This window comes from Petromyzon marinus, unplaced genomic scaffold (genome assembly GCF_048934315.1).
Source record: "Petromyzon marinus isolate PM22_M1 ecotype Great Lakes invasive population unplaced genomic scaffold, UKy_Petmar_22M1.pri1.0 PM_G_Scaffold_101, whole genome shotgun sequence".
Lineage (NCBI taxonomy): Eukaryota > Metazoa > Chordata > Hyperoartia > Petromyzontiformes > Petromyzontidae > Petromyzon > Petromyzon marinus.
In genome coordinates, this window is record NW_027422653.1 from 302,539 (window position 1) to 321,765 (window position 19,227).

General features: G+C 55.1%; 1 protein-coding gene across 2 annotated transcripts in view; it reads left to right on the forward strand.

Moving 5' to 3' along the window:
* Positions 1-17,611, forward strand: part of LOC142908808 (coxsackievirus and adenovirus receptor homolog) — a 51,207-nt gene extending 33,596 nt beyond the window's left edge. The window contains exons 5-8 of one of the 2 annotated variants that reach the window (XM_076059424.1): positions 4,380-4,493; positions 9,017-9,158; positions 10,397-10,436; positions 15,755-15,813. In XM_076059424.1, coding sequence (XP_075915539.1) covers positions 4,380-4,493; positions 9,017-9,158; positions 10,397-10,436; positions 15,755-15,760 — 302 coding nt within the window. In that variant the 3' untranslated portion in view covers positions 15,761-15,813. Of the gene's footprint in view, positions 1-4,379; positions 4,494-9,016; positions 9,159-10,396; positions 10,437-15,754 lie in introns of both variants that reach the window. The other variant, XM_076059423.1, reaches the window with a different exon arrangement.
* Positions 17,612-19,227: the final 1,616 nt, after the last annotated feature.

Below are 19,227 nucleotides of genomic sequence, written 5' to 3' on the forward strand. Positions count from 1 at the left end.
TCACCACACAGAGACCCACAGACTCACCACACACAGAGACCCATAGACTCACCACACACAGAGACCCATAAACTCACCACACACAGAGACCCATAGACTCACCACACAGAGACCCATAGACTCACCACACAGAGACCCATAGACTCACCACACAGAGACCCATAGACTCACCACACAGAGACCCACAGACTCACCACACAGAGACCCACAGACTCACCACACACAGAGACCCATAGACTCACCACACACAGAGACCCACAGACTCACCACACACAGACCCACAGACTCACCACACACAGACCCATAGACTCACCACACAGAGACCCACAGACTCACCACACAGAGACCCACAGACTCACCACACACAGAGACCCATAGACTCACCACACAGAGACCCACAGACTCACCAGACAGATACCCACAGACACTCCACACACAGAGACCCATAGACTCATAAAGAGACCCACAGACTCACCACACAGAGAGTCCCACAGACTCACCACACAGAGACCCATAGACTCACCACACACAGAGACCCATAGACTCACCACACACAGAGACCCACAGACTCACCACACACAGAGACTCATAGACTCACCACACACAGAGACCCATAGACTCACCACACATAGAGACCCATAGACTCACCACACACAGAGACCCATAGACTCACCACACACAGAGACCCATAGACTCACCACACACAGAGACCCATAGACTCACCACACACAGAGACCCATAGACTCACCACACACAGAGACCCATAGTCTCACCACACACAGAGACCCATAGACTTACCACACACAGAGACCCATAGACTCACCACACACAGAGACCCACAGACTCACCACACACAGAGACCCATAGACTCACCACACACAGAGACCCACAGACTCACCACACACAGAGACTCATAGACTCACCACACACAGAGACCCATAGACTCACCACACACAGAGACCCATAGACTCACCACACACAGAGACCCATAGACTCACCACACACAGAGACCCATAGACTCACCACACACAGAGACTCATAGGCACACCACACACAGAGACCCATAGACTTACCACACACAGAGACCCATAGACTCACCACACACAGAGACTCATAGAATCAGCACACAGAGACTCATAGACTCATCACCACACAGAGACTCATAGACTCAGCACACACAGATACTCATAGACTCACCACACAGAGACCCATAGACTCACCACACAGAGACCCATAGACTCACCACACAGAGACCCATAGACTCACCACACAGAGACCCACAGACTCACCACACAGAGACCCATAGACTCACCACACAGAGACCCACAGACTCACCACACACAGAGACCCACAGACTCACCACACAGAGACCCATAGACTCACCACACAGAGACCCATAGACTCATCACACAGAGACCCATAGACTCACCACACATAGAGACCCATAGACTCACCACACAGAGACCCACAGACTCACCACACAGAGACCCACAGACTCACCACACAGAGACCCACAGACTCACCACACACAGAGACCCATAGACTCACAACACACAGAGACCCATAAACTGCCCACACACAGAGACCCATAGACTCACCACACAGAGACCCATAGACTCACCACACAGAGACCCATAGACTCACCACACAGAGACCCATAGACTCACCACACAGAGACCCACAGACTCACCACACAGAGACCCACAGACTCACCACACACAGAGACCCGTAGACTCACCACACAGAGATCCATAGACTCACCACACAGAGACCCACAGACTCACCACACAGAGACCCATAGAATCATCACACAGAGACCCACAGACTCACCACACAGAGACCCACAGACTCAGCACACACAGAGACCCATAGACTCACAAAGAGACCCACAGACTCACCACACAGAGACCCACAGACTCACCACACACAGAGACCCACAGACTCACTCCCACAGAGACCCACAGACTCACCACACACAGAGACCCACAGACTCACCACACAGAGACCCATAGACTCACCACACAGAGAACCACAGACTCACCACACACAGAGACCCACAGACTCACCACACAGAGACCCATAGACTCACCACACAGAGACCCATAGACTCATCACACACAGAGACCAACAGACTCACCACACACACAGACCCACAGACTCACCACACAGACACCCACAGACTCACCACACAGAGCTCATAGACTCACCACACAGAGACCCACAGACTCACCACACAGAGACTCACAAACTCACCACACACAGAGACCCACAGACTCACCACACAGAGACCCATAGACTCACCACACAGAGACCCACAGACTCACCACACAGAGACCCACAGACTCACCACACAGAGACCCACAGACTCACCACACACAGAGACCCACAGACTCACCACACAGAGACCCACAGACTCACCACACAGATACCCACAGACTCACTACACAGAGACCCACAGACTCACCACACACAGAGACCCACAGACTCATCACACAGAGACCCACAGACTCACCACACAGAGACCCACAGAATCACCACACAGAGACCCACAGACTCACCACACAGAGACCCATAGACTCACCACACACAGCGACCCACAGAATCACCACACACAGACCCACAGACTCACCACACACAGAGACCCACAGACTCACCACCCAGAGACCCACAGACTCACCACACAGAGACCCACAGACTCACCACACAGAGACCCATAGACTCACCACACACAGAGACCCATAGACTCACCACACAGAGACCCACAGACTCACCACACAGAGACCCACAGACTCACCACACACAGAGACCCATAGACTCACAAAGAGACCCACAGACTCACCACACAGAGACCCACAGACTCACCACACACAGAGACCCACAGACTCACTCACACAGAGACCCACAGACTCACCACACACAGAGACCCACAGACTCACCACACAGAGACCCATAGACTCACCACACAGAGACCCACAGACTCACCACACACAGAGACCCACAGACTCACCACACACAGAGACCCACAGACTCACCACACAGACACCCACAGACTCACCACACAGAGACCCATAGACTCACTCACAGAGAGACCCACAGACTCACCACACACAGACCCACAGACTCACCACACAGAGACCCATAGACTCACCACACAGAGACCCACAGACTCACCACACACAGAGACCCACAGACTCACCACACAGAGACCCATAGACTCGCCACACAGAGACCCATAGACTCATCACACACAGAGACCCACAGACTCACCACACACAGAGACCCACAGACTCACCACACAGACACCCACAGACTCACCACACAGAGACCCATAGACTCACCACACAGAGACCCACAGACTCACCACACAGAGACTCATAGACTCACCACAAAGAGACCCACAGACTCACCACACATAGACTCACAAACTCACCACACACAGAGACCCACAGACTCACCACACAGAGACCCATAGACTCACAACACAGAGACCCATAGACTCATCACACACAGAGACCCACAGACTCACCACACACAGAGACCCACAGACTCACCACACAGACACCCACAGACTCACCACACAGAGACCCATAGACTCACCACACAGAGACCCACAGACTCACCACACAGAGGCCCACAGACTCACCACACAGAGACCCACAGACTCACCACACACAGAGACCCACAGACTCACCACACAGAGACCCACAGACTCACCACACAGAGACCCACAGACTCACCACACAGAGACCCACAGACTCACCACACACAGAGACCCACAGACTCATCGCACAGAGACCCACAGACTCACCACACACAGACCCACAGACTCACCACACACAGAGACCCACAGACTCACCACACAGAGACCCACAGACTCACCACACAGAGACCCACAGACTCACCACACAGAGACCCATAGACTCACCACACACAGAGACCCATAGACTCACCACACAGAGACCCACAGACTCACCACACAGAGACCCACAGACTCACCACACAGAGACCCACAGACTCACCACACAGAGACCCATAGACTCACCACACACAGAGACCCACAGACTCACCACACAGAGACCCATAGACTCACCACACAGAGGCCCACAGACTCACCTCACAGAGACCCACAGACTCACCACACAGAGACCCATAGACTTACCACACAGAGACCCATAGACTCACCACACACAGAGACCCATAGACTCACCACACAGAGACCCACAGACTCACCACACAGAGACCCACAGACTCACCACACAGAGACCCACAGACTCACCACACAGAGACCCACAGACTCACCACACACAGACTCACCACACACAGACCCACAGGAGTGAGCTCTCCGCTTGTTGATTCTCCCCGCTTGGTGCGGCACGCAGGAGGAACGCTGCGCATCAGCAACGCGAGGGAGAGCCACGTGGGGACCTATCGGTGCAACGCCAGCAACCGCGTGGGCTGGCGGTCGTGCGTCGTGACCCTCTCGCTCGTGAGCCGTGAGTCTGCCTCTCGCTACGCACGCGGGCGCCACGCGTGTGTGTGCGTGTGTGTGTGTGTGTGTGCGTGTGTGTGTACGTGGTCCGGCAAAACAACCCCCTACCTCCTCGCGGTGCCGGACGGGCAACTCTGTCGTGGACAGTGCTGTGGGGGGAGATCCAATTTTGATTGGCTCCTCCCCTCATGGCATATGTGTCCACCACAGGGGCTAAACGGGGGCTCTGGACGGGTGCGAGGGGCTGGTAACCCCTCCACCTTCAATTAATTACCACGAAACCACGAATTAAACTGAAATATGTAACTAATAAGCTTGTGCCGGAGGCCCCGGGGGGCCAGGCGTCTATGACGTCTCCTGGCCAAACCCCAATTGGCGGAGCCAGGAGATTGAATACCTACCCTCGGGGCTACTCCAGAAACAACGAAAAGCCACTACGGGTGGCCACGTGGAATGTTCGAACGCTCACTGCAGAGGAGAGGCTGCCACTCCTCTGTCGGGAGCTGGACCGGTACCGCCTGGATCTATGCGGCATTCAGGAGGTCCGGTGGACCGGCTCTGGCTCCTGCCACCATGAGGGGTGGACAGTCCTCTACTCGGGGCAGCAGACTGCCAAACAACAGGATGTGGGTCTTCTTTTGAACAAAAGAATGAAGGGGGTGTGGGAGCGTGGCGGTGAGGTGTGGGAAGCTGTAAGCCCCAGGCTACTTTGGGCTCGCCTTCCCATCAACCGGAGGCGAGGAATGGTGGTCGTGGTTACTTATGCCCCCACCGAAGATGAACATCCGTGGAGGGATGCAGGCAAAGCCGATGAGTCAGATGCCTCTATGACCTCCTGTCACAGGTGCTGGCTAAAGTGGCCCCTCGGGATAGTCATCATGTTGGGTGACTTCAATGCCCGAGTTGGTCATGATACTGGCACCTGGTCTGGAGTGATTGGAGGGCATGGGCCAGATCAGCTCAATAACAATGGTAGGAGGCTGCTAGATTTTTGTGCAGCCCATGGGCTTGTAATTACCAACACGCTGTTCCGGCATCGGCGCATCCACACAACATCATGGATGCATGCCGGGTCCAAGCAAGAACATCTGCTGGACTACATAGTGACGGACGAGCGAATGCAAGCCCATGTCCTTGAAACCAGGACCTACCGTGGAGCTGAACTGCCCTCTGACCATCGACTAGTCATCTGTAAGATGCGCCTGCCATTCTTCCACTCCGGTGGTGGGTGTACACCCAGGACCCCATTCCAACATAAAGTGGCCTGGTCTCAGTTATATGATGAAAGTTGCAAGCGAGAATTCATCATCGCTTGCGGCTGGGATTGGCATCGTCCCCGACTCCTCCTGATGTCGAGGGTAAATGGGCGAGGTTTAGGACTGTGACTCATGCAGCTGCAATGGCTGCTTTGGGTACGCGGTCCAGACCTCCCCAGAGACCCTGCCTAACAGAGGAGGTGTTCAGGATGGTTGAGAAAAAGCAACAGGCCCACTGTCATCGGTTACAGAATCCCACGTCAGAGAATGAGGAGGCTTACCGCAGCCTTCGCTCGGAGGTTCGGAGAGCCGTGAGGCGCTGCAAGGATGGGTGGTGGTCGCGGGTTGCTGAGGAGATGGAGTCTGCCTCAGTGGCCCGTGATCACAAATCTCTATTTAACTCCATCAAAAAAGTAACCTGCAGCGCCACACCTATTACCATCATTAGGGGAAAAAACGGTGATCCAATCTCCGACCCCCAGGAACAGGTTCGCAGATTTGCTGAGCATTTCTGTGAGGTCCTGGGGGAGGGAAAATCCCTCAGCCAGGAAAACATCGTGGCACAAAGTGAGGATGACCCTGCTGAGGCTACGGTGCCTCAAATATTGGAAGAAGTCACCCCCTGTGAGTGGCTGGCTGAGGTGCCATCTGCTGAGGAAGTATTGAAGGCGATCCGGAGTCTGAGACCAGGAAAGGCAGCGGGCAGAGATGATCTCCCAAGCGAAATGCTGAGGGAGGGTGGCGTTTGTGCACAGACTGCCCTATATGACATCATAACAACAGTCTGGACCACTGGACGGGTTCCGCAGGATTGGAAGGATGCCCTGGTGGTCCCCCTTTTTAAGAAGGGGGACCGCACAGACTGTAACAACTACAGGGGCATCTCACTCCTCAGTGTGCCGGGAAAGGTCCTGGCAAGGATTATTCAGCATCGCCTTGCCAGGCACGCTGAGGAGAGGCTTGCGGAGCCCCAATGCGGTTTCAGGAAAGGGTGGTCCTGCACAGATGCCATATTTTCTGTCCGTCTGCTACAGCAGAGGTGTAGGGAATTCCAAAAAGACCTACATCTCTGCTTTATTGACCTGGTCAAGGCCTATGATACCATCAGTAGGCCTGGGCTCTGGGTCGTTCTTCGTGCTTTTGGAGTACCTGACCCTCTGCTCACGATCATTAAGGACCTTCATGATGGTGAGCGGGCCCGGGTAAAACTACGTGGCCGGGAGTCAGAGCCATTCCCTGTACACCTTGGGGTGCGACAGGGATGTCCTTTGGCTCCCACATTATTTAACATCTATTTTGACCACGTAGTTCGTGAAGCCTTCAATAGCTGTACCGGGGGAATCTCCATATGGTACAGATATAATGGGAGGCTAATCGATGCCCGGGTGCGGTCAAGGGATGGCTCCCTATTGCTCAACCACGTTATGTATGCTGATGATTTGGTAATAGCTGCTCAGTCAGAGGAGGAGTTGGATATGCTGCTGCTGAGACTGGAGCGTGCCACTAAGAGGTGGGGCCTTATCATCAGCCCCACCAAAACTAAGCACCTGCCTGGGTATTTTGTACCATCGGACACTCCACCCCCACAACTCCCAATCGGTGATGGGGCAGTTGTGGAGAGAGTGGAGAGTTTCCCATACCTGGGCAGTGTGCTTATGACTGGCTCCAGTTTAACAGCAGAGGTCTCACTCCGAATCAGTCGAGCGGCAATATCTTTTCATCGGTTGCGTAACGTTGTGTGGAAGCTACCTGGTCTGTCGCTCCGCACTAAGCTTCAGGTCTTCTCGGCCACGGTCATTCCCTCCCTTCTCTACGCTTGCGAAACGTGGACCCCCCTAATGGAACATCTTTGCCGGTTAGAAACATTTAGGCTGGCCTGCCTACGATCCATCCTGGGTTTAACCAGACTGGATTGTGTGAGGAGCTCACAAATCCTTCGAAGATCTGGGCAGGGTCCCATCGGTGAGCTCCGGCAGGCAAGGCTGCGATGGCTGGGTCATGTAGCCCGCATGCCCAGCCACCGCATGCCGAAACAGCTTTTGTTTGGCCGGATTGAGGGGGCTCAGCGGGCGCGGCACGGGCTAGAGAAGAGATGGAGTGATGTGGTACAGGAGGACGTGGAGCTGAGTGGACTTGCCGATGACTGGTACCAGCGGTGTCAAGATCGGCCTCTGTGGAGGATGCTCGTGAAGGATGCTACTGGGCAGTTGGAGGCAGTCGCCCTCCAACAACAACGGAGGGCGGAGGAGCGACGCTCAGAACAACGAGCGGAGCGCCGGGTGGCTAAAGCACAGCAGGTTGGCACAGTAGGGGGCACAGGTGGTGCATCAGGCAGTCATCTCAGTCAGTCGACCCGTGGCACCTGGGTCTGCCCCGTGACCTCCTGCCAGCGGGCGTTCGACACTTCACGTGGCCTCAGGGTGCACATAGCCTGGCACAAGCGTCGTGGTGACGTCACCGCCACTTAGTGGCGAATGGCGGTTGTTGTGTGTACGTGTGTGTGTGTGCGTGTGGCTGTGCTACGAACCCGGCGACCCGGGGTTCGATTCCCGCTCACGGCCAACACCGCCGGTGACCATTATCTGAACCGGTCCCTGGGCCTCCGCTCGGTCGACACGGCCTCAAATGAGTACCTGGTGCGGTGTGTAAACATCGCCAGTGGGGAGACAAAGGCGGCCGGGCGTGGTGCTGGCCACCCACCCCCTCGTGTACCGTTCCGGCTTTCATAGCTGCTGCTGCTCGCTAACAGCACTTGCCCCTACAGTCTGTTACAGACAGCACTTTCCCCTACAGTCTGTTACAGACAGCACTCGCCCTGACAGTCTGTTACAGACAGCACTTTCCCCTACAGTCTGTTACAGACAGCACTTGCCCCTACAGTCTGTTACAGCCAGCACTTTCCCCTACAGTCTGTTACAGACAGCACTTGCCCTTACAGTCTGTTACAGGCAGCACTCGCCCCTACAGTCTGTTACAGACAGCACTTGCCCCTACAGTCTGTTAGAGACAGCACTTTCCCCTACAGTCTGTTACAGACAGCACTTGCCCCTACAGTCTGTTACAGCCAGCACTTTCCCCTACAGTCTGTTACAGACAGCACTTGCCCCTACAGTCTGTTACAGGCAGCACTCGCCCCTACAGTCTGTTACAGACAGCACTTGCCCCTACAGTCTGTTAGAGACAGCACTTGCCCCTACAGTCTGTTACAGACAGCACTTTCCCCTACAGTCTGTGAAGGTTACGCGTGTGTGGGTGATCGTGTCGTGTGCAGCGAGCGCTAACGCCGGCGTCGTGACGGGCGCCGTGATGGGCGTGCTCCTCGTCGTCGTCGCCGCCATCGGCTTCCTCGTCCTGTACCCGCTGCTCAAGCGCAAGGCGGCGTGGGACCGAGACTACCGCCACAACGACATCCGGTGAGGGCCCACCCGCTCGCTCGCTCGCCCGCCTGCTAGCCCGGGCCGCCCGCTCACTTGCTTTACCCGCTCGCTTACCTGCTCGCTCGCCCACTGACCCACTCGCCCACTGACTCACTCACCCACTGACTCACTCGCCCACTGACCCACTCGCCCACTGACCCACTGACTCACTCGCCCAATGACCCACTCGCCCACTCGCCCGCTCGCCCACTGAATCACTCGCCCACTCGCCCACTTGCCCACTGACTCAGTCGCCCACTGACACACTCGCCCACTCGCCCACTGACCCACTCGCCCACTCGCCCACTGACCCACTGACCCACTCGCCCACTGACTCACTCGCCCACTGACCCACTCGCCCACTGACCCACTCGCCCACTGACCCACTCGCCCACTGACCCACTCACCCACTCGCCCACTGACCCATTCGCCAACTCGGCCTCTGACTCACTCGCCCACTGACCCACTCGCCCACTGACCCACTCGCCCACTGACCCACTCACCCACTCGCCCACTGACCCATTCGCCCACTCGGCCTCTGACCCACTCGCACACTGACTCACTCGCCCACTGACCCACTCGCCCCCTCGCCCACTGACCCACTAGCCCACTGACTCACTCGCCCACTGACTCACTCGCCCACTCGCCCACTGACCCACTCGCCCACTGACCCACTCACCCACTCGCCCACTGACCCACTCGCCCACTGACCCACTGACCCACTCGCCCACTCGCCCACTGACCCACTCGCCCACTCGCCCACTGACCCACTCACCCACTCGCCCACTGACCCACTCGCCCACTGACCCACTGACTCACTCACCCACTGACCCACTCGCCCACTGACTCACTCGCCCACTGACCACACTCGCCCACTGACTCACTCGCCCACTGACTCACTCGCCCACTCGCACAGCTGCAGCAGCAGCGTTGGTCCGAATCTGCCTGAGATTCTCGGACGGTGACAGTCGGAGGACAAACTCCAGCAAGTGGAAGCGTCCGTGTGTGTGTGAGCATCAACTCGCTGAGCCCCTGCCCTCACTGCACCTCGGTGAAAGAGAGCTTCAGAGCTCATCGGATTCCTTTCCTCCTACAGCCTGAATACACATTCTTGATTCTGAGATTCTGAGCAGTCGTGACTTTAACAGATGGACGTTTGTCTGATCCCCTCCCTCACCTCCCTCCCTCTCTCCCTCACCTCCCTCACCTCCCTCCCTCTAAAGTTCGATTTAAAGCTTTCGTAACTGCAATGATTCATCTTCTTTGGTTCTTTCGGTAAAGTCACGTAGAATGAGAATAAAATAATAAATTGATCAAATGATATAACGCAATAATATTCTCACGACGTTTCGGCCACAACACAAGCGGCCTTCATCAGGTGAAGGGACGAGACTGTCTGGTAGGACAGCGCTGGAGTGAAAAAGCCACGTTCAGATCACGACCTTTAAGCTGTGTGAGAGGAAACAAAGCGCCTTGACAAAAGAATTAGCATATAATTTAGCATTGAAATGGCTGAGTGATTAGCTTGTGACTGGTCACAGAAATGGCTATGTTAAAAGTTAAAGCATACACATCCGCAGAGGCACCGCTTGACAAAGGAATTAGCATAGAATTTAGCATTGAAATAGCTGAGTGATTAGCTTGTAACTGGTCACAGAAATAGCTATGTTAAAGTCAGAGCATACACATTCACCGAGGCACTTAGTACAAATCAAACAGGAGAATTTAGCATTGAAATAACTAGGCGAATTTAGCATTGAAATAACTGAGTGATTAGCTAGTGACTGGTCACAGAAATGGCTATGTTGAAGTCAAGGCCTACACATCTGAGCTATTCACAGTACTATATAGTGAACCAATAAAAAACTAAAATATAAATTACCTTAATGTTATCAATAAACTCTATATTCTCCAATCAGCTAAGCTACCAACAATAAGTCGTTATATATCACAATGCTATATGGCGAAAAAATGGGTGGATTCTTACCCTCAACTTTAGCAACACGGATAACTACGGGTCCCGTTCAGACGGACGAGTTCATCCATGGTCGGAACAGAGGAGGGGGAGAGAGACAGCTGCGAGGCGCTATTATACTCCATGTTGTAAACCATACCATTAACCGTGGTGTGAGAGGTATTAAGAGTCAAGGCTGGCGAAAGAGCTGCGGTCTGAAGGTCATCGTAAAATACAATTAATTAAGAACAGAAATGGTTTTAAACATCTTTCCAATGGTTACTAAGCCAGAATCCATCTTCTCGGTTGAAATTGTCTCTGTGCTTGTATATGTGAATGGCCTCATGAACGAATCTCTCATGGTAGCCGGTTGGTTTGCAAAGAACCTCCGTCTTGGAGAAGTCAATGTCATGTGAGCCCACTGAATTATAACAGTGATCTGCCACGGCAGAGGAGTTCGTTCTACCGTGTTTCAAGTCTGCTTTATGTTCGCGGATGCGGTCCGAGATATGTCGTTTGGTTTCTCCAATGTAGCTACTACCACAGAGCCACTTTAGTTTCCAGTGAAAGGTCGCAGTATATCAGCAAAGACGAACGTTTTGAATTATCTCAATTAAAAAAGAGGGATGATATTGTCGTCCTCTCAGCCGACAAGGGCAATGCCACTGTCATCATGGACAAAACAGAATATAACAACAAAATTCAAGAACTACTCAACGATGGCAGCTATACAAAAATAAAAAGAGATCCCACCAACAGCCTGGTCACCAAAACGAACAAAATCATCTCTGATTCAACAGCATTAATTGATGAGATCAAACAGTTCTCGTTGAAACCCTCTGCTGCCAGACCACCAAGATTATATGGCCTTCCAAAGATACACAAAGAAGATACACCCCTTCGTCCCATCGTCTCTACTATCAACTCCCCCACCTACAAACTGGCACGTTTTCTTGCTGATTCACTGGAAAAAACACCTCTGCGGTACTAAATTCTACTCACCTGGTATCGACAATCAAAGGCATTTCCCTGTCCCCAGACGACCTGCTTGTCAGTTTTGATGTGGTGTCCTTGTTCACCAAAGTCCCGGTACCTGACACCATCGCTATCATTGAAGACCTGGTTCATCAAGGACTGCATACTGATGTACCCCCCCTGGTGAGACATTGCTTAACCAACACATACTTCACCTGGAATGGAGCTTTCAACAAACAAACTGAGGGCACCCCAATGGGCTCCCCCCTATCTCCGGTTGTAGCCAACGTATTCATGGAAAAATTTGAAACTGACGCCATCCAGACTGCCACTCTACGCACGACCTTATGGAAGAGGTACGTTGATGACACCTTTGTCATCTGGCCACATGGCCAGCCTGCTCTAGACCAATTCCGCGACCACATCAATTCCATACACCCAGCCATCAGATTTACCATGGAGGTCGAAAAAGATGGCAAACTACCCTTTTTGGATGTCTTAATTAAAAGAAGACATGATGGTTCAATGAGCCACTCTGTCTACAGGAAAGCTACCCATACAGATGCTTACTTGAAACCGGATTCCCACCACCATCCATCCCAGAAGAACTCCCTCATCAAGACTCTATACCATAGAGCCCAATGCATTGCCGACCAGGAACACATTACCAGTGAACTCAAGCACGTACACCAGGCTCTCAGGGCTAATGGTTACTCCGACTACACAATCCGCAAAGCCATCACTCCAGTCATGAAGTAGGATCCTCTTGTGGAGCCACTCAAAACCATCACCTTACCCTACATTGCAGGGGTCACTAAAAAGAGCTCCAAAATCCTGAATAAACACAAGATCCAGGTCCGATTCAACACAGAACATAAAATCCGTGATTTAATTCCATCTGTGAAAGATGCTGTTCCAGACATACAGTACCCGGGCGTTTACAAACTAAAGTGCCTCTATGGTAGTAGCTACATTGGAGAAACCAAACGACATATCTCGGACCGCATCCGCGAACATAAAGCAGACTTGAAACACGATAGAACGAACTCCTCTGCCGTGGAAGATCACTGTTATAATTCAGTGGGCTCACATGACATGGACTTCTCCAAGACGGAGGTTCTTTGCAAACCAACCGGCTACCATGAGAGATTCGTTCATGAGGCCATTCACATATACAAGCACAGAGACAATTTCAACCGAGAGGATGGATTCTGGCTTAGTAACCATTGGAAAGATGTTTTAAACCATTTCTGTTCTTAATTAATTGTATTTTACGATGACCTTCAGACCGCAGCTTTTTCGCCAGCCTTGACTCTTAATACCTCTCACACCACGGTTAATGGTATTGTTTACAACATAGAGTATAATAGCGCCTCGCAGCTATCTTTCTCCCCCTCCTCTGTTCCGACCATGGATGAACTCGTCCGTCTGAACGGGGCCCGTAGCTATCCGTGTTGCTAAAGTTGAGGGTAAGAATCCACCCATTTTTTCGCCATATAGCATTGTGATATATAACGACTTATTGTTGGTATCTTAGCTGATTGGAGAATATAGAGTTTATTGATAACATTAAGGTAATTTATATTTTAGTTTTGTATTGGTTCACTATATAGTACTTTGAATAGCTCAGATGTGTAGGCCTTGAATTCAACATAGCCATTTCTGTGACCAGTCACTAGCTAATCACTCAGTTATTTCAATGCGAAATTCGCCTAGTTATTTCAATGCTAAATTCTCCTGTTTGATTTGTACTAAGTGCCTCGGTGAATGTGTATGCTCTGACTTTAACATAGCTATTTCTGTGACCAGTTACAAGCTAATCACTCAGCTATTTCAATGCTAAATTCTATGCTAATTCCTTTGTCAAGGGGTGCCTCTGCGGATGTGTATGCTTTAACTTTTAACATAGCCATTTCTGTGACCAGTCACAAGCTAATCACTCAGCCATTTCAATGCTATATTATATGCTAACTCCCTCCTTCTCTCCCTCACCTCCCTCACCTCCCTCTCTCACCTCACCTACTTCACCTCCCTCACCTCCCTCACCTCACCTCCCTCTCTCACCTCCCTCACCTCCCTCACCTCTCTCACCTCCCTCACCACCCTCCCTCCCTCACCTCCCTCACCTCCCTCACCTCCCTCACCTCACCTCACCTCCCTCACCTCCCTCCCTCATCTCCCTCACCTCCCTCACCTCCCTCCCTCACCTCCCTCACCTCTCTCCCTCACCTCCCTCACCTCCCTCGCCCACCTCACCTCCTTCACCTCCCTCACCTCCCTCCCTCCCTCACCTCCCTCACCTCCCTCACCTCCCTCACCTCACCTCACCTCCCTCACCTCCCTCCCTCACCTCCCTCACCTCCCTCACCTTACCTCCCTCACCTCACCTCACCTCCCTCTCTCCCTCACCTCCCTCACCTCCCTCACCTCCCCTCCCTCACCTCACCTCACCTCCCTCACCTCCCTCACCACCCTTTCTCACCTCCCTCACCTCACCTCCCTCCCTCACCTCCCTCACCTCCCTCCCTCACCTCCCTCACCTCCCTTTCTCACCTCCCTCACCTCACCTCCCTCCCTCACCTCCCTCACCTCCCTCACCTCACTCACCTCCCTCACCTCACCTCCCTCACCTCACCTCCCTCACCTCCCTCACCTCCCTCACCTCCCTCCTTCACCTCCCTCACCTCCCTCCCTCACCTCCCTCACCTCCCTCACCTCACCTCCCTCCCTCACCTCCCTCACCTCCCCTCCCTCACCTCACCTCACCTCCCTCACCTCCCTCACTCACCTCCCTCACCTCCCTCACCTCCCTCCCTCACCTCCCTCACCTCCCTCACCTCACCTCACCTCCCTCCCTCCCTCACCTCACCTCCCTCACCTCCCTCCCTCACCTCCCTCACCTCACCTCCCTCACCTCCCTCACCTCCCTCACCTCCCCTCCCTCACCTCACCTCACCTCCCTCACCTCCCTCACCTCCCCTCCCTCACCTCACCTCCCTCCCTCACCTCCCTCACCTCCCTCACCTCCCTCCCTCACCTCCCTCACCTCCCTCACCTCCCTCCCTCACCTCCCTCACCTCCCTCACCTCCCTCACCTCACCTCACCACCCTCCCTCACCTCACCTCCCTCACCTCCCTCCCTCACCTCCCTCACCTCACCTCCCTCCCTCACCTCCCTCACCTCCCTCACCTCCCTCACCTCCCCTCCCTCACCTCACCTCACCTCCCTCACCTCCCCTCCCCTCCCCTCCCCTCCCTCACCTCACCTCCCTCCCTCACCTCCCTCACCTCCCTCACCTCCCTCCCTCACCTCCCTCACCTCCCTCACCTCCCTCCCTCACCTCCCTCACCTCACCTCCCTCACCTCCCTCTCTCACCTCCCTCACCTCACCTTCCTCCCTCACCTCCCTCACCTCCCTCACCTCCCTCACCTCACCTCCCTCACCTCCCTCACCTCACCTCCCTCACCTCCCCTCACCTCCCTCCCTCACCTCCCTCACCTCCCTCACCTCACCTCACCTCCCTCACCTCCCTCACCTCCCTCCCTCACCTCACCTCCCTCACCTCCCTCCCTCACCTCCCTCACCTCCCTCACCTCCCTCACCTCCCTCCCTCACCTCCCTCACCTCCCTCTCTCCCTCACCTCCCTCACCTCCCACCGCAGGATTGACGACTGCCCCCCCGTGTCGATGTGCCGCCCGCCCACGCCCGCGACCCGCGACCTGCCCGGCACCGGCGCCTCCGTCGGCCTCCCGGCACCGGCGCCCCCCGACGGCCTCCCGGCGCTCCGCCGGGCCCCGGGCGGGTCGCCCCACGGGCGAGCGGAGGGCTGCGCGGGGGCCGGGGCCTCCTCCGGCGCGAGGTGGGGGGAGAGCGGCCCGTGAGAGCGTCGCCGTTCCGTCGTGCGGCGGCGACCTCTCGGCTCGCTCCCGGTTCTCGGAGGGGGGGGGGGCGGGGGGTGGGGGGGGGCTTGTGGGACGGCGAGCGAGAGACCCCTGACGCCCGATTGAATCGGCGGCGTCGGGAGCCCTCCGTTGGCGTCGCGTCGCGGACCCGGTAAACGAAAGCGACGTTTCAAACGAAGGCGGAACGACGCGTCAGGCGGTGAACGTCGTCGCCGCCGCAAATCGCCGAACGGTAATCCAGAGAGAGAGAGAGGGAGAGTGGGTAGCGGTGGGGGTGGTGGCGGTTCCGGTTAGACGTGCGATCACGATTTCAATTTTGTCAGCGCGTAGCTCCCAGCGGCGAACGTGCCGCGCGCCTCTCTCGCCCGCCTCCCCCTCCACCCCGACGCGTGATCGGTCGATGGTGGAATCGGCAGGGCGGGCGGGCGAGCGAGTTGGGCGAAAGGTTTGTTCAGTGTCGGGGGGGTTCCGGATTAGAGAATCGAATCTTAAAATCCGTCGATTTTTGCTTTAAAAAATAAATAAAAAATTTGCACAATTTAACCCCGCGGCTTATCGCGAGCCAAACCGCCGTGCGGCAGACGAGGGGGGCGTGGCCTGTTGGGGTGGGCGGGGCACGGCGAGGGGGTTTCCGGCCTTCGCGAGGCTGCAATTGGCTTGTCGCGGGTGACTCCCTCCGCGAGCGAGCGAGTTTGGGTTCCAGAGGGGCCGTTCCCGAAGTCGCTTTGTTGGCGAGCCCAAAATTTGGTTCGCGAGTCCAACGTTGAGCCCCGTCGATTCGCTCGCTCGGCGCGGCATCGCAAGCGGGCGGCGGTGGTCGGCACGCTCCCGGCAACGGCGCCGCATTCCGCGGTATAACAGGCGCGTAGCGACGGTGCACGTTGTACACGGTGACGGTGCACGTTCTACACCGTGACGGTGTCACGCTCTACACCGTGACAGTGCACGTTGTACACGGTGACGGTGGTGACGGTGCACGTTCTACACGGTGACGGTGCACGTTGTACACCGTGACGGTGGTGACGGTGCACGTTCTACACGGTGACGGTGCACGTTGTACACCGTGACGGTGGTGACGGTGTACACAGTGACAGTGTCACGTTCTACACCGTGACGGTGGTGACGGTGCACGTTCTGCAACTTGCCGTGTTGCTGTGGAGTTTCGTGTCGAGCTGAGGGGGTGGGAGGGACCCGCATTGAATAGAGAAGGGGGGAGGCTGGGGGGGTGAGTTGCCTCTTGTGGTCTGGAAGTTCACCGGCCTTGCCTCGGGCGAAGCCTCTGGGCGTCACACGCAGTGACGCTTTTTCCTTTCGCGTTGAACCCAGAACACGGTGGGTCACGGCGGCGGGTCAAAGTCAACGGGTTCCTTTAGGAGGCTTTCACGATCCGATATCATCCGCAACGGAGGTGTTTTGGGGGTTAGACGGCGTGAATATTTAAACGCGTCGTGAAAGACCCGCCAACCACCGGACGCAGCCGACGAGCAAGGGTTGTCAACGTCAACAGAACGTGGCAAAATTCGTCACCGGTTGTGCGCGTGTTTGATTGTGCAAAGTCGTCTATTCGTTTCGTTGTTGTTGTTTTAGTTGACGTCATTAATTTTTTTACGCGGAAATTTGCAAAAACATGTATTTGTGTCAACGCTCAAACAAGTGGTGTGTGGGGTGCAGAGTCGGTGGTGGAGATTCCACATCCCTACTGGGGGGGGGCAGAGCCAAGCCACAACATTTACAATCCGAGTGCCGTGACGTTTCGCCAGTAATTACAACCAGCGTCATCAGGTCGACAGCCAGACTTGTGGAGCGGTCCACCAGTTTCGTTCCTCGTACGTAGCCGGCCGTGCGCTAACCGGAGGTGCGGAGCGGTGGCGCAGCGGTTAGCGCCACGCTGCACTGCGAACCCGGCGACCCACAGTTCACTTCCCGCTCACGGCCACCGGCACCGGCGACGATTTTTTGTTATCCGGTCCTGGGCAACCCCCTAGGTCGACTTAGCCTTAAATGAGTAACCTGGTGCAGTGCGTATACATCGGCCTCGAGGGAGACAAAGGCGGCCGGGCGTGGTGCCGGCCACCCACCCCCTCTTGTTCTGTGCCGGCCTTCGTAGGCGCTGCTCGTTACACTGGGGGTCTTTGTGTGTTGTAGCACCAGGACTAGATGTGTGGAATCTGTCCACTTTTGGCTGGGTTGGCAGTGGTGAGCAACTTTGTGGGCTAGTGGTGAGCTATTCTCTGTGTGCCAGTGGTGAGCTGTGTCAGTGGTGAGCTGTTCTCTCTCTGTGTGCTAGTTGTGAGCTGTTCTCTCTGTGTGCTAGTGGTGAGCTGTTCTCTCTGTGTTTGTGCCAGTGGTGAGCTGTTCTCTCTCTGTGTGTCAGTGGTGAGCTGTTCTCTCTGTGTGCCAGTGGTGAGCTGTGTCAGTGGTGAGCTGTTCTCTCTGTGTGCCAGTGGTGAGCTGTCAGTGGTGAGCTGTTCTCTCTCTGTGTGTCAGTGGTGAGCTGTTCTCTCTCTGTGTGCCAGTGGTGAGCTGTTCTCTCTCTGTGTGCCAGTGGTGAGCTGTTCTCTCTGTGTGCCAGTGGTGAGCTGTTATCTCTGTGTGTGTCAGTGGTGAGCTGTTCTCTCTCTGTGTGCCAATAGTGAGCTGTTCTCTCTCTGTGTGTCAGTGGTGAGCTGTTCTCTCGCTGTGCCAGTGGTGAGCTGCTCTCTCTCTGTGTGTCAGTGGTGAGCTGTTCTCTTTGTGTGTCAGTGATGAGCTGTTCTCTCTCTGTGTTTGCCAGTGGTGAGCTGTTCTCTCGCTGTGCCAGTGGTGAGCTGTTCTCTCTGTGTGCCAGTGGTGAGCTGTTCTCTCTGTGTACCAGTAGTGAGCTGTTCTCTCTGTGTACCAGTAGTGAGCTGTTCTCTCTGTGTGCCAGTGGTGAGCTGTTCCCTCTGTGTGCCAGTGGTGAGCTGTTCTCTCTCTGTGTGCCAGTGGTGAGCTGTTGTCTCTGTGTGTGCCAGTGGTGAGCTGTTCTCTCTGTGTGTGGCAGTGGTGAGCTGTTCTCTCTGTGCTAGTGGTGAGCTGTTCTCTCTGTGTACCAGTAGTGAGCTGTTCTCTCTGTGTGCCAGTGGTGAGCTGTTCTCTCTGTGTGTCAGTGGTGAGCTGTTCTCTCTCTGTGTGCCAGTGGTGAGCTGTTCTCTCTCTGTGTGCCAGTGGTGAGCTGTTCTCTCGCTGTGTGCCAGTGGTGAGCTGTTCTCTC